Source organism: Gavia stellata, chromosome 10 (genome assembly GCF_030936135.1).
Source record: "Gavia stellata isolate bGavSte3 chromosome 10, bGavSte3.hap2, whole genome shotgun sequence".
NCBI lineage: Eukaryota > Metazoa > Chordata > Aves > Gaviiformes > Gaviidae > Gavia > Gavia stellata.
The window spans coordinates 33,197,904-33,221,736 of record NC_082603.1 but is presented as its reverse complement, the minus strand read 5'-3'; the positions used below and the strand labels follow the sequence as shown (position 1 = coordinate 33,221,736).

Genomic DNA, 23,833 nt, shown 5'->3' with positions numbered 1-23,833 from the left:
TTCAAAATTCATTCCTTACTTGTCAGTAAAGCTCCTTGAAATTCCCCAACACGAGCCTGATGCAGCAGCACCTCCTGATGCACACGGACACATTGCTCCAGCCTCTATCTGCAGACAAGTGCCTTCTGAGACTACCAGTGTCAGTAAGTCTGTAAACTTTGCAGTGTTTCCTCCTGCTGCAGCAGCCCAAAATGTGTTTTCTCCCATGGGAAATATATTAGCTGTTCAGAAATACACGTACATTCCTGTTCCATGCTGGGCTGACACTTAAAAGTAAGTTTTAGTACTTCAAAAATTAGTAGTTAGGGCAATTGCCTGGGATGAGAAAAAGCCCCACTAAAGTTTCTTGTCTGCCTGCATTGGGCTAGGACTGGAAACCTGGTGAGCCGATGCCCAGCTCAGCACGCCAGCTGCACCAGTAATCCCCCACTGTGGGAACAATTCTTTGGGTAAAGAAAAATTTACCTAGGCAAAAGCCAGAGACCAACTCCAGGGGTCATCAAGTTGCTTTATTTGTTAAAAGTTTTGTGGGGTTTTTGTTTGTTTGTTTTAAAACGGGGTTTCCTTACTGCATGTTTTTGTTTGAAAAAAATCCATACTTACAACAAAAGGAAACCTCTGTGTGGACTAAGCCCTTCCCTAAATTATCTCATTCATTTACAAAGCAACTATTTGAAATGGCTGAGACGACTGGAGTGGTAAAATAGTGGGAGACTATGGAGGAAACAACGAAGATGCTACATGCCAAGCGCTTTCCAGCCTGGCAGGAGAGCATCGTTATCGAGTGCTGCCGGAGAAGACGCAAGCATGTGTGTACATGTTCACGGACATAGGGACAAGCAGAAATACCCCTGCTTTTAAAAATCAAGCCTCCCTTAGCAGGGCATGCTGTCTCCTCCCTGAACAACAGAAGGTTCTGGCTCTCGCAAGCCCCACCTCCTGCAATTAAACACTTCCAAGGGCTGTCCTCACCAGCCAGCCTTGCAGTGTAAATGATAACGCGCTATTCCCAGCGGTGTCGTTGCGTTCCTCATCCAATCTGCATACAAATATCCTTTGGGCATCCAGCTGACTTCCTATAACATTGCAATCGTATTCTCAGTTTGCCTCTTAATAAGAATCTCGTAAGATTATTTTAAACAAGTATTTACTGCTTAAACAAACGTGCATCTAAGGCATGTTCTTTTTAATGCCTTTTTCAGCTGTTTTTTCTCCCCTCCAGCTGGTATCACTTTTCAGTTCTCTGCCTAGCATTGGGGAGCCAGTTAGCATCTGCTTTTGCAAAGAATTCCATTATCTGCCTTCATTACCAGATACTTTACACAAGGCAATTGTAATTCTGTTGTTGCTGCATTACACATGGGACACGGCGTTTCTTGTTTTGGCACTGCATGGAGTTGTTTCCACATTTGGTGACAATATGCGTATCACAACTTCTGCAAACATACCTCACCAATGATATTTAACTAGCTTAGGTTGCGTCCAGTTTCTTTTAAAAATACTATACAGATGTAGTATCAACTAAAAGCACAAGTATATGCTTTAGTGATCCCTCCTGCAATAATATTTCCCAGTTATATTAGCAGACAATTACATTTCAAAGAGAAACCCTGGAAATGGAAGACAACTGCTTTCAAACAATATGCTATTATGCTGCTGCATATGTTTCCCTGCTTCAGCCACTATTCCTATTATATTAAACAGAGAGATAAAAGAAATAAATGGGGACAATATGGTCAGGATATTGGAGTTTGCATGATCTAGTATTGCAACAAATACACAATTTATCTGCACGGAAAAAACAGACACCACTTCTCAGGAAGGCAAAAGGCTCTTTAAATTACAAAGATATATAAAGCACTTGCAAAGGGCTGAGAAGCCTGCTTCCCAAACCTGCTGAAATCTCCAGTTAAATGAGCTGAAAGGGAAGACGAGGTTCTTTTGAAAATGGTGTCTCTGCGTGATGCAAATTAGAGTCCATCTAGAAAGGTAAAAAGAGGAAAGAAAAAGCTCTGGATGACTCAGCTACGTGATTGGTTTTAGTACCAAATGCTCAATATTAAAACTGTCAAAGCAAAATACAGATAAAAGAAAGGGGGGAAAAAACATCACAAAAAGAGATGACAGATGATATTTGTATATAGAAGGTGATACTGAGGATTTTACATCCCTCTTGCGTTACCTCAGATAACTATTGGCAACATATGCTGGCTTTTGGAGACTTTACAATGGTCTCATTTATCAGCCTGTGTTCATTTTAATGGTGTTAGCTACCATTTTTATCACATAGCACATAACATGGTCACAGTCTTAGCCTTTTCTGAGATTACTCTGCTCAGACAGCAGTGCTGCAGCATCACAACTGCTGTTTTTCATTTAGTAGTGATAGATATCAGAATGCAGCCAGCATCCACTACACAGAGCCAACCTTGCATATCAAACAACTAATTCCCTTCTTGATTTCACTATAAACATTAAAACAAAATAATGTAGGAAGTCCCTTGAAAGCTAACCCTAGAGCTGTGAGGGCAGCACGTCTAATTTACTGATTACAATTTACAAGAATCTAAATAAGCATATTGAAGGGACCATAATTGAACAAATGGGGTTTAGAATTCTCCCACTACTAATAATATAATAAGCTTATTGTTTTAATCTTCCCACTAGCCCCCTATTCAGCTCCAAGGAGGCTGACAGTTCTTTAAACCTTATCTCAAAAGCGATGCACTCATCTGTTTTCATAAGCTTTAAACTGATAAATAGAGAGAAGAGAATTTCTGTAATGCTTTCTTAAATTCCATAAAATCATTCCTATTCTTCTCTCAGCAATCAGCATGCATGAGAAAAATAGGGCAGCTGTATCCAAAACTGGCAAATCTAAATGGAAGAACCAGAGATCGTGTTATGACCAGTCCCCCTCCCTCGGGTGGTGAGGGGAGAGGACAGTCTGCTGGGGCTCACATCTTTGTAAAGGCTGTTATCTCCAAACCTGTGGAGAGGGAGCATCCCTGCAGTGGGGTGGGGTGGGGCAGTTATGGGTTCCCCATCTGATCCAGAAACTCAGCATCTCCTACAATCGCCCTTTGACAGCCGCACCATCCCTTTGGTAACGCTTTGCTTTACGAACACCATTTGGAAGTCCATTTACCAAAACTGAAGTGATGATTTTTCAGAGAAAAATAAAACCCAGCGTTTCTATTATTCTTTGGCACACTTCAATTAATGCTTCCACCCCAAGCCCAAGTTTGTCATATACAGGGAAGGTGGGGGGGGGGGGGGGGGGAAGAGAAAAAAAAAAAGAGTTCTATGGCTGTATCTCTCCCCTTCCTCCCCAAAATAACATGAGCCAAAATATAACATTATTTTTAAGTACATGAGGGAGAAAGCATGCACAAAGTGCCACACAGGCAAAGCCTTCTCTAAATGAGCAGTTAAGTGTAGGCTTTCATACTCTCACAAATGTAACTCGTCCAAGCTCAAGTCAAAACCAAACGTGTGTTAAACTCTCCTGAGACAATATTCTTACCCTAACTTGAAGACTGTCTCTTTCTTCTTTTTTTGTGTGTGAAGGATTCAGGCTATTATTTGGGATCTCCGAGTTTCTTCTCTTCTAACGGCTCCCTTCAGCTCAGGCTCCCATTCCATTTTGCTCCTCTCATGTCATGCAAACGCTTGCAGCAGCTTCTCAGCTCATACAAGAAAACTTTCTTTCTTCTCCAATGCTTTCCTTAAATCCCACTTGTCCCTCAGATCACCCTTTCTACAGCGGAAGGTAAAAATTTCTGCTAGTGGTTTTTAACTAATCCAGGAAGAAGGGTATAATGAGAGTCTCCGCAATCCACTTCAAGTACCATTTCATTTTGTTCCTGTGAGCAGGTGACATTTAGAAACAGCTATCATTAATTTTTTCTTCCTACAATCAAGGAATTGTCACACCCAAAGACAACAGCAGAGAGAAAAGTGACATTTAGCCCCAGCTGAAAACCAGGGTAACTGCAGCCCCTAACATCAGGGAGAATCTCCAATGCTTGCACCATCTCACGTCAACGTTTTGAACAAATGGAGTTCTTGCCAACAATTTGTTCCTTATTTCAGGCCCAAAGCTTATTCTAAATCTGCAGTTTCATTACACAATATTTAAGTTCTCTGAGGAAGGGATATTGTATGTTTTTCTTTTTTACTTAGACAACGACATGATGAGTCTATTCATACCGATGTTTATCTGAGGTCTTTAACACTTCTTTTAAAAGGAGATTTAGTGAAAATGTGGTAAGCAGAGTATCCTGATGCTAATAATTGCTGATTATAAGGGAATCTGCCCTCCCCTGCACACAATACTTCCACTCATTTGCCTTTCAAATGATGCATTAACCCTCATCAAAGCACTTGGGTTTCCTCAGAAGTGACCTCCTCTGGGTGCTGTGATCTTGCAATCAGTCACTCGGGTGGAGCACTGACGCTGAGCTCAGAGTGCCTCCACACCAGCTGACAATCCCACAACTTTCCAGGACTGGCAAAAGCTTCCCATGTGTTTCTTGCCTGCTGCCCCAGGACTGATAAACTGGTTGTTTCCTCTAGATAGGAGACACACAAAACAGGCTAGCTGTTGGAGCATCATACTGCCACTAGTTGATTAATTACCGTCAAATAGTAACAAGGACATTTTTCTTTTGATAAAATCCTCTATGAGGATACAAATAGTTATATGCAAAAATGTATCACATTATGGTTGATGTTTGGGCCCACAAAAGGCCCAACTGAAGGCATTTTGAACTAATTACATCCTTAAAATATGGGATAGCCTCAAAAGACAGCTGCTGTAGATCCCATTTTTAAGCTGTTGAAAAGATAACTGAGAAAAATCCCATTAAAAATACTCTACTGTATTACATTGTACCATACAGTATAAGTCATCTAAGGCCAAAATACTGCAGTCTTCAGAGCTTCCCAGCCTACTCGCTGGTGGTGGCACCGAGCAGCCTGGAGATAAGGCTTCAGTTATCACAGCTGCCAGGCTCACGCACGGTGCACCTCCCGAGAGGAAAGCAGCCTTGCTCCTGCTCTGCTGAGGCTTGCCTAACATAGTTCTCCGGGAAGCTAGGACATGTTAACGGTATAAGAACATTAGAAAATACTGATTTCCATCTGCAAAGTCTCAAGGAAATTTCAAATAACTCTAAAAGCACATTGCGTGCACTTCTGGCCTGCTGCACTGTGGCTATCACCCGGCATCGATGTGCCCACCACGTGCCAGTGTTCTGTAAGGATGCACGATGTGCACACACAAAACCTGATTCCCAGATGCTGTGACAGATGATGTTTTAATGACCCATTTTACAACGCAGTTTTGGAAAAATCTCACAACTGGGATAGAAATTTCTTTTCTAAGCTACCCTTCCTGGTAGGATCAGGTTTTCTGGTTTGCTCGGCTAGGATCTGTAATCCATTCCCTACACCTGCATTTGAAAGCTGCTTGTTCATTTGATGGAAGAGCAAGTATGTCTGAAACCAAACAAAGAAAATTGGGGAACTCTAATCCATTGCTTTTCTGCTTGGTCTCAACACGAACAAATGAATACTGTGAACATTTAAATTGTTCCTCCCTTGACAATAATACAGTGTAACTTGATCTGACAGTGTTTCATCTTTAAATAATGATGTTCCCACAAAGCGACTGGCACAGTCATTATCTTGGAATCTTTCTGCACTGAGTCTAATTAAAGAGAACTGCATCAGACTATTGTCAGAAACTGAAAGTTTCCTACCTAACGAAGGCTTTTAGGGGCCTGAGCACCAACTTTCTCAGTGATAAGTAATTGTAAGAGGCAGCACAGAGGACACCTCTCAGAAGCCAAGGTGATGAGGCATTTCTCGCATAGCGATTCGTTCTTAATTTAAGAACCTGCAATGAGAGCCTGAACCTTCTCCATCTAGAGGAGGACGCGATGAGAGAATGGGGAGAGTTTTGGACTTAATAATAAAGACTTTTTGACCAGCAAACATAACCTGTACTGATGATACCAAAGATCTACAGAAAATTCTTAAAGGAAGGTCTCCAAGGGAATTGCCACCATTTGCGAAACGTAGAAAAAACCCACCAAAAACATAAAGCTTCAAATAAAAGCAAAACAGTTGCACTTAACAAGCCATAAAAATAAAAAAGACTAAGGACCTGGCTGTGGAAGAGCAGGTGAAGAGGAGGAAATGATAGTGTGCAGCTGGGATAAGAGATGGTGGAGAGGAGATGACAGGAAGAGTGTTCCAACCTAATGTGATTGCTTGCTCTGCCATGGCAGCACAGCCTCGCAACACAACAAAGCTACGGAACATCAGTGTGACTTGACAATGACTAAATTAAATTTTTTGGATTAAAAATCCCCCACAGTAGTTTAAGTTGACTTGTATGGTAATTTTTAAATATGCTGTGACAGTGATTAAAAGATTAAAGTTGGATGAGTCATCTGGGACTGTAAAACCCAAGAAAATGCCCACAGAGCTCTGTTAGAAAATACAGTGCAAGTCTTAACAGTGAGAAGACCCAGGGAAGATAGATCATGATCAGCTACTTTAGTTATTATTTAATTCAATGGTGATCTTAACAATAAATTGTAATCCTCTTTAATATTTTTAGGTTTTAGTTATTTTGCTAAAGATTGATTGTAACTAGTTAGTTTCTACAAAAATACATTTATCTGTGACAAAAGATTGTATTTACATTGTATGTTCCTTCTTTAGGCCAGTTATGGGGACAAAATGCTATATAAGTATTTAAGGAAATATAAAATTTACTATGCACCTGTTGAAATGCTCAAGATTTATCACATATGTCAGATATTGCAAACATTTCTTCTATGCTATATGTTTTTCCTAACAATATATACTGTTTGTATTATTACAGAAATTAGAATGCAATGAAAATACAAGCAACAGCTTTGTAATAAAAATATTGCATACAAATATGCCAATCGTGATTAATACAAGAAAAATGTTTTTATTGAAATGTTTTCATTTAAAACTGGAATATTAAACAACAGCATTGTTATTCTCACAGTAGATAATGGAGGTTCTATGGTGATCAAAAACATTTTTAAACGGTCTAATTTCCACTTTGTCAAAGATTTCCTTTTGTCTGTCTTGGGGCCTTCATGAACACCTAGTTAACGATAAACGCTGTGCAGTGACCTCAGAGGAGGTTCTGCCATCACACTATGGCCACAAACACTTCCATAATTTTCCACCTGACAACTCTCAACTTCACACTCCTAGTTTTTATTCACAGACCAGAAAAGAAAAATATCCTTTTTCAGCTCCTAACAAGTTGTTCAAGTTTGATAAGCTATTTTCATTCCCACTGAATTAGTTGAATGAGCTATAGAGAGAATAGGTCTTTGTTTCAGGCAGCTGAAGAAAAAGTCAAAAGTTGGCTTTTTACTACAGTCAGTTCCAGGTCCAGATTTCTCTTAGTTCTCTGGGTGCACACATACTTTTCCTGAATAGTTTTTTCATTTAAATTATGCTAATAGGTCAGATCTTTATGTAGATTGCCATTTCAAACTTACAATGAATGTTAAAAGCAGAGAACGCTTGATTTAAAATAAGTGCAAATCCAATTTAAATAAAAAAGCAGCTTAACATTAAAAAAGATGCATGTCCAGCTTTTAGAGGACATAAGGTGATAGAGCATACTCCACTTATAGAAGAGACCTGACCCGCCCCACAATACTGTTTAGTATTGATTACCTCCTTACTTTTTTAAATTTAGGCAGCTATACAGAATCAGTATTTTGCTAGGTTCATACCTGGTTAGTCTTTCATCAAACTGATTACAGCTCCTCAAACACTTACAAATTATCTGACGACTCTCAGGATCCTCTGTGCTTTTGCACAAGACACTGAAACCATGCTCTGTAATCCCCCCACAGCTGTTGAGGGGTCCGGCAGCTACTTGAAGACCATCCCTGCACTGTGTTTTGGTGTGCTACATGGCCACCTCATCACTGCACACTTCTGGATGTGAAGCCAAGAAACAAAATATTAGATAGGAAGAACAGGCTCAGCCTTCCCCATACCTCCCCGCATCATGCAATGCTCCTACAGAGCCAAGAAATTTCAAAAGAGTACATCTAGGTCAGTTCTAGGTCCTGGTTTTCTGAGCTATCAAATTGCACTTCAGTCACATTTTCAAGCTTTTTACAACATCAAGCAATGCTTAGAGGTTTTGTTTGTTTGTTTAAGTATAAACCTGAGTTTTCCAATGTCACGGCTTGCATTTGATTGCTGAGGTAAAATGAAAAATGAAAATGAAAAATGACTGCAACACCTGCAATGCTGCCGACTACTGATTTCTGCGCCTTAGAACAAAAAAAAAACATACCTATAATTTCACCTTAAATCCTCTTAACAAAAGAACACTAATGATTTTTCTACCATATCTTCCCATATCTTCATCTATGATGTCTGTATTCCATTTATGATGACTAATATATTAATCGTAATATTATACATCAAACAGATACACAAGGTAATGATAGAGCCACCACTGGGCAACTGCTGGCTTCAAGTCCAAAAGAGACCTGCAACTCAAAGACAGACCTACTCCCACATCTCGGATTGAGGTTTCTGATACACAGCTCTGCTCTCTCATGATTAAGAGAGTACTACTGGCAACCTCTGGTAACATTAATCCACAGGATCCCTTTCCCAAGCCAGCCACCAAGCTACAAGACTCAGCCGAGACCAAGTGCCATTGCGTCGCTGCACTCCTGTCTTTAACATGGCCCCACGTTCCCCTCCTGCTTCAGGGCAAGCAAACTGCAGCTCCCCTTTACATGCTTTGGTTTCTCATGAGCCTGGTCCAGCTGGCACAGTGTTGTGCAGAGCAGTATTTGCACAGCCCACGCCTTCTCATCACTTGCTTCGCACTCAGCCTGTACACTTCATTGCTGAGGTGATGCCTCAGATCAAGCTGTATGCCAAAGTGAAGACTTTTTCCAGCCTTATGGAGGAGAGGATGAAAGAAAGGGACTCACAGCACAGCACTCTAATTTTACATCATAGGTTTAGCGCATGAGAAGTTCCCTGCGAAGCGTAACTGAAGGAGAACTTCCTCCCTCTGTTCAAGCCAGCTCTCGTGCTCCTCAGACTCCTCTCTGTGAGCCTGCGCAGGTCACCAACCCACCAGAAAACCACTCCTCTTTAATGGTGGAGCAGTTTTCTGCTGAGCGAGTGGATTGAACAGGCTAAGGAAGGGAAGAGCAACAAGCACCCAAGTACCATAAACAACTGGGGAAGGTGGGAGTGGGGACAGGCAAATGGTGCTCCCTCTTTGGGCTCGCAGTTAGATGGTCTCATGTTGTGGACCTTCAGCCTGAGAAATAGCAGAACATTAGAGGAGGATGACAAAGTAAACGCTTCTCATATAGCTGAACAACTAAAATGCAAACTTCCAGGCTGAAAACATACCGTTCATCAGTTAATGCTGTTATTCCGAAAGAAAGGCACCAACCAAATAAAGAATTAACTTGAATGTCTCTTCTTAAAATGAGGAAGCAAGGGTTTATTACTTGGAATAATTTTAAATTGTCCTATGTGACATAAACTGAAAATAAGTATGTACACTGTGCTAATAAGAACACAGATTTTTCTACCACTGAAAGTATCAGTCAGACAGCAACTCTTGCATTCACACAGCCAACTGCCATTTTCCTTTTCCATCAGGTGAGGTGGGGGATCTGGACAGATGAATGGATAACAATTCCTCCCCACACAAAAATCCCCATTTAATATCACTATGAAATCATAAACCAGTTGTATACTCTCCCTAAACAAGCCATACATCTTATTTAATCAGCTGTCTTGAGACTCTATTCAAGAAGTTAGTCAGGTTTATGCTGCACTCATGACATCATAAAACTTGACAGATTTGACTAAACATGACAATATTTTGTATCAGAAATTCTATTCTAATTGTTTCTAATCTCTCCAAAGGTCAGAGTCTGGCAGACCTGTTTTCTCCTCCATAAAGAGTAAAATAAAAGGATTAGAGTCAGACACCTTTGCTTATACCACATTTCAAATAAGAGGTGATAAGGAAGGCATTCATTTCTCTGCAGAAAAAAATAAAATCACAAACAAGTGAACAGAGTATTTTAAACAGATTTTTTTTTTTTTTTTAGTATCAAAATACGTTATTAGGTAACAAATAGCTTCTCTTTAATGTATTTAATGAAATACAGATCTTAATGCATTAAGCTTTGGGCATTTTTTAAATGAACACAATTATAATCAGGAAATTGATGATGTATGTGAACAGAGACTTGCAATATGTCAAGCACTCTCTCTTTTCCTTCTGGCAAAAGAAATCCATCTCCAAGGATTTATCCAAGAGGAAGAGGTAAATGGATAAATTTCACTATATTAAATAGACTTACTTTTTCCACTCTGGAGGAGGAAATCAACTAAGAGAAAGTTAAAAAAAAAATGCTTGAGGGAAAAATAAGAGTGGGGTATGGTAGTTTTTACTGTAATTATTTTGGGTTGATATCCAACTGCCTTTTTTTCTCTTGTGGAATTTAGAAAGGGACGATTCAGATGCATCCATAACTTACTCCTCAGGAATAAACACTGTCTTTTGGGTAAGCTGATACTCCATGGATCCTGGCTTTTATTTTATTTTATTTTTAAATTTAAATGGCCATCTAACCTCTAGAAACTGTGGCATGGTGCTCCAGAAGGCTCAAGATGCTTCGTGTATCTTACAACAGATGGCTAACCAAGACATCCAACAGACGGTAACCAAGCCAGAAGAGACGCCAGGTCTTCCCAGCTGCAGTCCGGGGGTTATGCTCCAGTGTTTATTAATTATATTTTAGTATCTTAATTTATATTAAGTTTCATTCTAATATGGTAAATAATTTTATTCTGTTTTCCTATAGGAACAAAGCTTACGCAATCATACCCTGTGCAATCCAAGCTTCTGCCCCCAAACCTTTGAACCTGCTGGCCAATTTGAAGCAAATCTGATGGTGGACTAGGGCTCTCAAAGGTACTATAAAAGGTTCATGAAAATAGGCAGCCATGCAAAGGAGAGAAACCTGACAAATACCCTGACTGGGGGAAAGGCTTCAGTGTGAGATCACACTTTATTAAAGCGTCAAAGAATTCGCATGAGAGAAAGCCCTTAGAAATGCTCCAGCCACAGGAAAAGCTTAAATCAGAGCTCACACCTTCCTTGACACCCAAGTCAGTCAAACGGGAGACACAAATCTGTAGGAATCCAACTTCATTAGCTGCAGTACTCACAGAAGTACTCGTTAAACTCTTCACAACTCTGCACTCAAGTCCTGGCTGGAGGCAGCACAGAGCACCCAAACAGTACCTTTGCCCTCCCCTCAAAACATCTCTTCTGCATCTCTCCGAGCAGAGTACAGAAATCAGCCAAAAAGGAAAAGGGGAAGGTCTGCCAACACACAGCTATCAAGGGACGGGGAGGACTGGCCAGAGCAGATGTACCAACTGGCTCTATACAGACCCGTCCAGAGACGCCGAAAGGGTTAGCCCATTGATTTGCTCCGATGCCAAAAGCCATCCGCTCGCGCTGCCAGCAGCTGCCACGGGTCCTGCTTGCTCTGCCCTTCCGAGCCAGCACTCTTCCTGACACGTGTCACTGTGCAAGTCCTACTCATTTACAGAGCCACAATATGGCTCCTGCACATACAAAAGAATGACCACATCATTCTGTCCCTGAAAGGCTTCACTGAACTCCCCATTCCTCACAGAATCCCTTTTAACCTCTTTCTTGGCCCTCACTCATAAGCAGCCTGTGCTCATCCTTGCATACAGCTCTACTTACTCCCTCGTCCATCATATCCCAGTCTCATCTCATTTTTTCCCCTTCCACTCTTCTCCCAGCCCTTCAGTGATACCTCACTACATACCACGCTGTCAGGCTGTTCACTTAATGGCTTTCTTCCCTTGAAAAACAGTATTTTTAAAAAAATCACATCTTCTATACTTCTAACAACTCAATCCTGGAATGAGCTCTTGCTGTAAAATCACTGCATTGTCTATTTAAATACATTAATGATACACAACAAAATGATACGGTGTTAATCCTCAAATAACCCGTCATATCCATAAGAGAATAACAGATTACAAAATGGAGGAAAGTACAGCCAAACCTTATGGGGTTTAAACAGATTTGCTTTGCCAAACACTTGAAAGAAATACAGTTTCTGTTTCAGAACCCAGTTTGCATCAAGGTTTACAATTCAGTGCAGAAAAATGTCCAGATTTGAAGGTCCAAGTCGCAGATGAGTCTCGCACAGGGAGGAGGAGGGTCCAGCACCAAGGGAATCTCATCCCTCCTCCTTCAAGGGCATCCAACCAAACTGCTGCGGCTGAGCGGCCCCAATGACTGCATTACAGAACAGTCATGGCTCTACCAGACCAGACAATTTCAGGACCATTACATACTGTAGTAGTATAGGATACACTTTGCTGTTGTTTTAAGGTACAGCCAATACTGCTGCTTGCTGTTTACTCCCAGAGCACCTGGAGGGACGGAAACTTAGTAGCATAATATCTTTAAGAACCATTTAGATGGTGTAATCCCTCTCTGCTCTCACAAGCACAGCGTAAAGAGCCATAATTTAGCTCCACATGCACGTGCCCACACAAACAAATCCCTTGTACCTACATATTCTCTGGCATTGTCCTCCAAATTCCCCCCAGTTTAGGTACGTGGTTCAACTCTAAGTAACAGCACATTATAGATACAAGAACTTATGTTCAGTATCTTGTAATATTCCCAGGACCATCACACCATGGAAATGACGACTTCCCACCTCACTTTATAGAGGACCTGGTTGAGTATACTACATAAGTTTAACATTCGCAGGTCAAAAAATGCTACTTAAGCTTACAGTTCTGAAATTGCAGATAAAACACGTAAGTATTTATATGCAAGTGCACAAGTTAAGGGATACAAAAAAACTTCTGAAACTATCTAAAGCATTTAAAAAAAACCCCCAAACAACTGTTAAAAGCATTTGGTATCTACAGAACAGCCACAAAATGATATGACAAAGTCAAGGTTTACCACTCCTGGCTTTGGACAATGTACACATTCCACCTGTAGCTCTGTCACCTGGCAGTAATACACTCATCACCTGAACAGGAATTCCCAAATTTAGCTCGCTCAGCAACTTCTGTTGAGACAGCAGTGGCTCCTGGCTCTGTGCTGGCCTGTCTACATACATAAAGACATGCAGAAGAGTAGGGTCTTCCTTCACACTTAAGCCTTGTCCTTCCCCCAGATCAAGACCCCAAACAGTGCCCTTACCTGTCCTATTCTCCTGCTGCACATTCTAACTCACAAACCCCATTACTCCACTTTGTTTCCCCCTTCTCCCTTGCCTTCTCAAAACAACCCCAGAATATGATGCCAACATCAACTCTGCTTCTGGATCTTGAATTACAGCTGTGGATCCTGACAGCGGCTGGTTTCCCCAGCACTGGCGGTAGGCAGGACAAGGAGAGAGCGGGGAGCACACAGCACCAAGATGCCACCAGTCAGTGGTGCCTGTCACAACACCTGCCTGTTGGGAACACTTTCCCATTCACGGAGGTAATCTGGATTAATGGGTGTCTCAGCGGCGGTGCTCACCCCTCAGCTCTGGGGAGCACACGGAAGGCCCATGCAGAATGGGTGCAATGGCTACGGACTCTGCCCATGCACACAGCTCTCTACAGAGGGATGCCAGCACAGCCCAGGGTCCTCAGTCTTGGAGGGCTATGCTCCTCAGACCTCCACTCCATCTCTGGACAGCACACATGCACACACACATGCACTTTTCACATTCACAGCAGCAGGAATTTGCTGTTTCCTTGATGATCCCCAAAAGCTCAATGCTTTAACATTTCCTCTAATAACTTTTTTGTGAAGCAGAGACAGGAAAGCACAAGCCGTGATCTCTAAGCACTGATGAAGCAAACAGACATGTCCATCATTACAGTAATAATAAAAGGCTCATTATTACTTCTGGGGTAGCAGAAGGTACTACCTGCCCTTTAGCCAATTGCCACAACATCTCTTCTCATTTCAATATGGAAAAAAGGATTTTGAATTTGCTGATAAAATAGAGATATTAATCGGAGGCAGATATCAGTCTTTTACACACACATATACATGTATATAGATCTCCTTCTTAATGTCATTAGCTTGCAAGTAGTTTTCGATACACATGTGGTCACTACAAGGCATAAAGCAAATTCTTAATAGTCTGTCACAGTGTATTATAGCTAGCATACCTACAGATAAATATTCTGGATTGCTCTTTAAATGCCATCTATCCTGATAAAGAGCAATTACATACCTGCTTAAAGCAGAAGGTAAATTGATGACTAGCCCCTAAGCCACGACATTGAGTAAGGGAGAATCAAGTCTTAAGATTGAGGAGCAAAAGATAACTTCAACTTTCTCAAACAGTTAAAGAAGTTATTCTGGACAGCTGTCTCATTTACTGTAATACTGGGGAAAACTAGGTAACAGCTGTAAAGAATAAAATTATTGTAATTTAACATTTTTACTTTCCCTTCTGTTAGAGGCTTAACTTCCACTACATATTTGGAGCAGCTACTGTTTAAACCAAGCAGACCATTTTGGAACAGAGCTATTATGCAAATAATCTTTTCTGTATTCTCACTAAAAGCAATGCTGTGCTAGTCTGGACAAGAAATGATGCACAGTAGAGTTTTTTTTTTTTGTGCAGTGGAGCAATATAATTTATGATGGTAATGATGAAAGGTATCTTCCTATCTAAAAATCAGACATTCAAGAATATAAACACATAACCGCCTTTTATGGGCTAGTGTTTGTCTTTAATTTATTATTTAAATATTTACATCCTTTTCACATATTCTTAGGTGCAAGTCATTGCAGGGATATTAAGTGTTCTTCAATGAGAGCAATATGAAGATCTACTTGTAATATCCTCTCTTAGCAAGTTTGTACAGTGATACCTGTGTATGCAGATTTATACCACAGACATTATCTTCTATCTGTAAGTTATGTGAAATTACTTATCTGTAACACCTGAGTAAGATCAAAGATCCCAAACAACATAAGCCACCTGCACCATGCTTTAGACAATGTAATAACCTTAAAACATCAAATCAGTATATTTCATGCCTAGCATTTTAATGCTATTCTCTGGATACCTGGCTTGTGTTGGAAGAAAAGATCATACCTAAGAACAAATGCAATCTAAGGCAATATTTAAAGATTAGATTATCCTTCATTGCAAATAGCTCATTTGTTTACTCTCACATTGCTTTATTCTTGTTTTGCCTCCTTATACCATGAAAATGCTGAATATTCAGTTTAGATTCCCCAGCAGCTTTTTATTTTAGTCTAAAAACATTTACCTAACACATTCTTAACAAGCAAAGTGAAGGAAATTCAGCCATCTGTCTCTACATTACAATAACAGTTATGGAAGAGTAGATTATTCTATACAGCAAGAAATTTAATGCTAGGAATTCTTATACTTCAAGCACTGCGTGCTCACATCAGTTTTGTATATAAGAATGTTGAACACCAACATACACAGAAACAAAGATTTATAAGCAAACACAAGACAAAATATTTTAAAGATATTAAATGCATTCAATATTCCAATCATGCTATATGTCCATGCTTCAAACTGAGAAAAAAAAAAATAAATCTGTGCTATTATTTTCTTATCTCCAGCACTTCACTAGTTCTAAATTATCACTAAAAATACTTAAAATGACTTGCTGGAAACAAACACAATATAGAGATAGATCTGAATCCTTACCTGGGAAACCCCCTTGTACCATTGCTGTACCAGCATGTGCTTCAAGATATCTGCATTCCTGACAAACATTCAATGCTGTAAGCAGCTCAAATCCTCATCATACACAGACTCAGTGCTTGTCTTTCTTCTGACGACCTTGGGCCTATTTTTCTGAGATTCTTCTCTCCTTAAGGGCAAACCGTCTGTCTGTTTCTATTATGAGATGCCATCAATTATATTAATTTCAAGCTACCCACAAGCTAACAGTTACATCTGCCAGCAGATGAAAGCAGCCTATGAAAGTATGCAGGGAGAAGCAGATCTGTGGTTTCCCACATCTGACCCACTGATGCTCTACGGCTGCTGTTTGTGCACCGGCTTACTCTGCTAGCATTCGAATGACATCTCTATCCCCAAACACAAGTCACCTCAAACGTTTGTTTATATTGCTGTTAGCTGCAGGTACTATCACGCTTAATGACCCACTGCATGGCAAAATAGCAGTTAATAGAGGTTATTTATCGAAGCATCCTTTTCATGCAAGCTACAGGGGTTAAAAAGGAATTTCTCTTAGTCAAATGGCTTCATTAAACGTGTTGTTTTCCAGTGCTGCAAATCTCGCAGTTTCCCAACACTGATATGTGTTCATGGCATAGAGTTTGGCTGGGTTTTTTTAATGTCAGAAAACAAAACCAATCTGTCGTTATAAGCATAAGAAAGATTCAAACTTCATCATAACTCATATTTTGCTGAAACCCTAAACAAGCAATGTTAGTTTTACTGCAATGAGTGCTGAACTAGAACACTGAAGAGACTTAAAATCCCTCATTTAGTAATTAAAAAAAGCAAAGATAAAAATCTCTCTCTAAATGTATAAACATACTTAGTTATTCTGGGAAGTCCTTACTAATTCTCTATTCCAAATACTGCATTTAAACCAACTCAAAATACTCAGTTATTTTGTTAATACCATTAATTTGTTCATTTTTAAAGTTCATTGTCCTTTCTTTAGAATTTGTATCACAGCACACACAAAGCCATCTGTTCAGTGCATTATGTACAAGCTCACAGTAAAAAATATAAGGAGTCCCAGCTGCAATTTTTCTATTAATTCATCAAAAATGTAATTTCCATTTGCAGTACTTCATCAGATGATGAGAACTGTGCATGTGATTCACAAATAGAGTAAAAAAAAAACCCCAGCCCAATAACAAAAACCCAAACTAACCCACAACCTCAAACTACGACGACACCAACATCGTACTCTATCCTCATGTGGCACAACAGCTTGTGAGTCTGCCCAGCATGCACAGCCCTTCTGCATCTGATATTAGGGCCGGTTACAAAACTTACATATTTTAGCTAATTATGGGTCAGAACAAGAATGGGAAAAGAAGATTAGCAGTACAGACTCATATTAAATAGAGATTAACACAGAGCTGAAAAATGAAAGTTACTGCTCTATTCGTCTAATCCTGGCTCTTGCATGATCTTTGGAAATCCACTGTACTAACTACACTTGTTACTATATTTAAGAAAATTAAATATTGCCATTATTATTTTTCAATATTTTATTTTCATAAAGCTTGAAGCGTTTTTCCCAGCTACATCTTACTCTTTGAACATCATCTCTGTTTGCTGTTGATTGCAGTGACATCTATTGGAGAGGCAGTGTTTGGCTACGCGAGCTGCCTCACCTGAAGATCACTGTTTTGGGTATCCCCCCTCCCCAAAAAATTTAAAATAAAATTAAGAATTGCCTTTCCTTTGTTTTAGCACAGCTTTGCATAAAACAGACTCTAAACAGTCAGATCCTCAAGAACTATATTGATTTACCAGTGGTTTTGTTTTTATTTAGACACTGTTAATAATTCTGGCATTTTTCCAAAGTGCCAATGATTGTTTTCCCATCTTTGCCCAAAGCAGTACATAGACACTTCCTGAGCTCATATTTTTGCACACCCCATATACTTGACCATACCTTCCACAAAGTCTCAATGGAGCTCTATTCCTGTTTTTCATCTTTTGTTTTTAATGAAAGCCACCATCCTCTCACATGCGTTCCGCTATCATTGACACTATGGAAGCTGCTGAAAACCTTAGGTATGATGAGGGCACTCTGCTTACCCGCCCAAGCGCTTTCTAACCCCAGCCCAACCCTACCTAGACAACAGGCTGTGTGTCTTTGTCTGAACCAACCTACACACACATGCATGCTCACACACTCACCCCTCTTGCACCCTACGCAGCCACAGATTTATCACAATGGGGAATGCAGAGTCAAAACACTAAAGAAGTTTAAAAATCTCTTGCTTTGGTAGAGAAACCACCATTCCTCAAAAAGCATTTTAGGAAGATAAATCATTATGCTTTCTTACAGCTTCATTGATTTCTACATTATCTAGAGACAAAATAAAAGGAAGGGGGCATTATTATCTCCTTATTAGATACAGTTAAATATCCTTGCAGACAGGAAGTCTGAGCACAGCAGTATCTAGTCCATTATCTTAGCCACCTTTCACAAATTTTTTATTATTATCTATTTTTACTATTCTAAACTTATTTGAAACCAACTAGATCAATCTAACTAGACAAAAGATTTTGCTAAAAAATATAATATCAATTGAAATGAAGGATTCCAAGTTCTTTCAACAGTGGTCTTTTTAGCTTTCTTACAATGTTTTTTAAGGTCTTTCCTATCTAACTTATGATTGCTTCAACTCAATCACAAAAGTATATCTAAATTGTACAGTTATGAATGCCCCAAGGAAAACCTTACAAAACATTCCATTACAAACTACTCTGCCCATCCATTTCCTCTGCTTCTTTTCACTACTAACCTCTCATTATGGCAATAAGCCGCAACAGGGTGCGCATTAGTCTATTAGCAGATTCTTAGTGCACACCTACAGCCATCCGCCACTAAAGGAAAACACACCAATGCCTATTGACGCAGTCTGTAGCACAGCTGCTTGCAAGTACAAATAGGTCCTTTGTATGCTCTCCCCTCCTTTTACTTGTTTTGATTAAAAAAAAAAAAAAAATCCTATTCAAAACCTAATGTTATTAAGGTTTGGGAAGCCTAAAAAGCCTCTTGATGGAGAGTGACCTTCTCCAAAATAACCTCTGCCATGGAGGAGGCGTTTCCAGCATGGAGAGGAAAAACTCCAAACCCATGTTGTAACAGTTTCAGGTCTATAAGATGAAGCATTTTGAAGACTCCTTTTGCAGCCGGATGCATATGCTGCAAGTTTTACAAAACTATTTTAAGGCGTAAACTGAAAGCCTTAAAACAGCAAAGTCAAAGCAAAGAGTAAACAAACCCCACATCACACCGGGTAAGAGTTGAATATTGATAAAGATTTGACAGTATCACTAGAAGAAGAAATAAAACAAGAGGAAATGCTATTTTCAACTTGCCTTCAAAGTCTAGCAAAAAGCTATGTAAGAACTTAGAAAATAAAACCGGAAGTAATGGTGGTTCAAATGAAACTGAAATATAAAGGAGAAGCATGTCTGAAACGAAGAGTCTCGGGTGCAAGAAGACACATTTGAAAAAAACACCTGGAACATCTTTAAATTTCGTAAACCACAGAAACATGGAAGACGTCTGGAGTTTCTCTAAACCAAGAGCTACCTTGTAGTTCTACCCCCAATAAGGATTCACTCTATTTGGATCAAAAACAACCTTTGAAAAGAAAGGGCAGAACATCTACAAGAAATGACTGTTTGTTACAACAACTCAGCAATGAAAGCTACAGTTTCAGTGGTGGAAAAGCAGAAATAAAATGGAGCATTGCCAAAAAGCAAGTGGACTTAGATCCCACAGGGGAAATTAAATCAATACCAAAAGGTTATTCAGCCACTTTAAGGGGAAAACAGACAAAACGCGGAGACTGTGAGGCAGTATGGATGGGACAAAGGAAAGAAAAATTTTCTAAATATGGTAGGGAGACTAACAGTGCTTTGCTTTCATTTTCAGTATGGGGAATGATGAAGGACATGGAGACAAAAGATGAAAGCATGGGTTGAAAGAGGTGACAAGTAAGAAGAAAAAACGTCAAGTGGAGCAAGTAAAGTATTTCTGGAGTATGAAAGAAATTGATGAGCAGGTTCATGACACTGCAGTTGTACTAATAAGAATGATAAAAAATAAAATAAAAACCATCAACAACACAACCGGAAGACAGATTTAACAGCTGTCCTACCTCAAAATGCCTGCTAAGATCTTCCACGCTGTTGGCACACATTGAGAACTACAGGAAGTAAATGAAAGAAGGAGAGACTATGACATGAATTTACCTGGGCTGACACCACTTCTTCCTTTTAAAATACCTGATCTTCTAAATAAGGAAAACAATATATCTAGTTCACCTGTTCACTGAAGCTCAAAAAATTACTAGATAAGGTTACAAAACCAGTAGAATTAGTAGGATAAGTGGGTAAGGAATAGACCAATGTGAACACGCAAATAGACAGTGTTAAAAAGGCAAGTACTGGCCTGGACTGAGATTTCTGGGAAATGTGCTCAAGAATCAGGACAGAAGTTATGAACAGCAAGCAGTTCCCAAAAACAATACTGTACCAGAATTTACAGAGAAAACTTTGTTTTTCAAGTGATCACAGGAAAGAGACTCTGTAAAAGCTCATTCCACAGCTGCCAAGATGCTTAATATCATTAAGTACAGTTAGATCATTTCTAACATGCTTTTTACTTCAAGGGTTGAGGTACAAGGGTTGAGGTACAAGCTTAGTTTAAGCTTCCTTAGCCTGTTCTTTATTTTGAAGAAACAGAATGAGGTGGGGAAGAATAAAATGGAAAATGCGTACGTTGGTTTTCCAAGATTCATGGGAAAGATGGCTATTGCAAAACATTCAACTTCAGTCAGTAAAAAGGGTAGAGAGAAGGAGATAGAACAGAACAGACTATTTCAGTTGGAACGGACCTACAACGGTCATCTAGTCCAACTGCCTGACCAATTCAGCACTGATCAAAAGTTAGAGCATGTTGTTAAGGGCATTGTCCAAAAGCCTCTTAAACACTGACAAGCTTGGGGCATCGACCGCCTTTCTAGGCAGCCTGTTCCAGTGTTTGACCAGCCTCTCGGTAAAGAAATGCTTCCTAACGTCCAGTCTAAACCTCCCCTTGCACCGCTTTGAACCTTTCCCACACGTCCTATAACTGGATACAGAAAGAAGAGATCAGCACCTCCCTCTCCACGTCCCCTCCTCAGGAAGCTGTACAGAGCAATGAGGTCGTCCCTCAGCTTCCTTTTCTCCAAACTACACAAGCTCAAAGTCCTCAGCCGCACCTCACAGGACATTCCTTCCAGCCCTTTCTCCAGCTTTGTTGCCCTCCTCTGGACACATTCAAGGACCTTCACATCCTTCTTAAGTTGTGGGGCCCAGAACTGCACACAGTACTTAAGGTGAGGCTGCACCAGTGCTGAATACAGTGGGATAATCACCTCTCTTGATCGGCTGGTTATGCTGGGTTTGATGCACCCCAGGACGCGGTTTGCCCTCTCGGCTGGCAGGGCACACTGCTGACTCCTGTTGAGCCTGCTGCTGACCAGCACCCCCAGATCCCTTTCTGGCAAGGCTGCTCTCCAGCCACTCCTCTCCCAGTTTATACTTGTGCCTGGCATTACTCCTTTCTAGGTGCAGAATCTGGCATTTCAACTTGTTAAATTTCATCCCATTCATCATAGCCCAATGCTCCAATGCTACATCCCATTCATCATAGCCCAATGCTAGATCCCTCTGCAAGGCCTCCTGTCCCTCAAGAGAGTCAACAGCACCTCCCAGTTTGGTATCACCAGCAAACTTGCTGATGTTGCATTCAACTCCTGCATCCAGATCGTTGACAAATATATTGAACAGAACTGGCCCTAGAATTGAACCCTGAGGAACAGCACTGGTGACCGGTCGCCAGCGAGGTGTAGCCCCATTCACTACAACCCTTTGAGCTCTGCCCTTTGGCCAGTTCTTCACCCAGTGCACCGTTAAGCTGTTCATCTCACAGTTGGACAACTTGTCCAGAAGCATGCTGTGAGGGAGAGATTAATCTGAATAGATCTGCTTGCTGCTGCCAAATCTGGTAGGATTGATAAATTTAATATCAGAAGTAGCTTTACCTTTTCAGCTATTAGAATCAGCTGGCAATATCATTAGGGATGGCAGAACAGCTAAAAAATTACCAAGCCCATCAATAAGAAATTATTTCTGTGCAAAGTATTAACTTAGGTCTAGCAAGCACTCCGATTGAGGCATATCCTAATTAGATAACTCAGGTGTCAGGCTACTTATCAAATATATCCTTTAACTGGGAATTATAACTTTAATAACAAGCTGAAATCAGTTTGCTACAATTGGAGGTTTACAGAGTTGGTTTGAAAGCACAAGATATCTTCAATCCAACATCCACAGAGTCTGCAGTCAAATGCTCCTCCTGACTACCACTCCCCACAAAAATACTGAAAACCCTTCTTGAGGTAACTATGTGGCATGCTTCAAACAGATAAGATGACAAACTCAGTAAGGGGGAGTGCTGGAAAAATCTCAGCTGATTCAAGAACTCACAGCTTTCCCTTAAAGCAACAGAGGCAGAGCTGAACACCCTGCTTCTGTGCCCCCATCACTGTTTCCATGAGAATAACCTTCTAAAATCCTTCTTGTTTCCACCAAAGCAGCCCTAAAAGTGACAAACCAACTAAACTCATTAGTTATCTCAGCTTCAATGGCACGCCATTGCCAAGGAAATCAGCAAGAGCAGCTGGAAGAGCTTTCCCACCAGCAGGCCCCAAGTTAGGAGCTTCCACTCTGAATGGGAGCCATGGTCGCTGCAAGGTCAAAAGCTACAAAGGCACCTCTCTGCTTTGGCTTATCCATAACTAAGGCAAACAAAAACCTCTCCAAGACAGAAGATGATGAGAAAAATCGCTGTAGCAAAAAAACCCAAACCAAACCCCCACATGTATGCTGATTTGGTACAAGAGAGTGTAAAGAGTAAAAAGTAAAAGTAAGGTAATGAATTTTAGAAAATAATTTAGGATTCCTAACTGCAATTTTGGTATTCTTAAATATTTTATTGGAAGACGAGCTATGGATAATAATATTCCATTTATCCAAAGCTGGAATTAACAAAGCAGTACACTGCTGGAAAGTCATGCTGCCGAAAGCTCTCAAGTTGCACTGCATCCTACTCTTTAGGTCCCTACTCTTCTGTGGAGTGCAGATCGTCATAATTATTGCAAAACCCAGAACCGGACAATTGCAGAACCTTTCCCATAAAAGGTGTTACAAAAAAGGGGGATTCTTTGTTTCTGTAGAGTACTGAGACAATAAATTAGAACATTTTTCTTTTTAAAGGAAAATTTTTTGCTTGAAAAGCATTGTCTGAAATGAGTTGCAGGCTTTTCTGGACAAGGACATGCACCAGTGGTTCTCAACCCACGCCTGCTCAACTACCACTGCAATGACAACAGTAAAACGCAGCATCTGCCTTTCACTGCTGACATCACTGCCAAAGCAAGTCCTTCAGACGTTGCTTAGACATTTTTAGGCTGAAAATAAACAGAGCCCTTCCTATACCTCTACAGAAGAGCTGAGCTATAGCAGCCTGGCTGGGAAGAGAAGACTATCTGAGTTACAAATCAGTAGCCCTTGGTAAGAACAAGTTTGAGGATTAAATGCTATTGCCCCACTGAGCACTACATCCCAGAATACAAGCAATAAATGGCAGATACGTTTATCACAATCTGACTGTGTTCCATAAATGTAATCTGATGTAATGATTGCGGCACGACTCACTCTCTGCACAAGCATCCTCATCCTCCTCTTCATCCACGTTAGCTTCCTCTGCATGCAGTCTTTCAAGTGCTCTATAAGGAGGTGGCAATTTCATTGGAGGTGGAGCCCCATATTTTCTCTAATGGATTCAAAGAAAAATAGTTACATGTTTTGTAACCTCCACACACAAGAAAAAAAAATCCTGTTGTCTACTGCACTGTATG

The 23,833-nt window shown here is 40.3% G+C and overlaps 1 protein-coding gene across 1 annotated transcript in view; it reads right to left on the bottom strand.

Annotated features, from left to right (window-relative positions):
- The window catches only part of PATJ (PATJ crumbs cell polarity complex component), a 149,839-nt gene that overhangs the window by 63,339 nt on the left and 62,667 nt on the right, over positions 1 to 23,833 (bottom strand). The window contains exon 28 of the mRNA XM_009808349.2: positions 23,631 to 23,748. Coding sequence (XP_009806651.2) covers positions 23,631 to 23,748 — 118 coding nt within the window. The remainder of the gene's footprint in view (positions 1 to 23,630; positions 23,749 to 23,833) is intronic.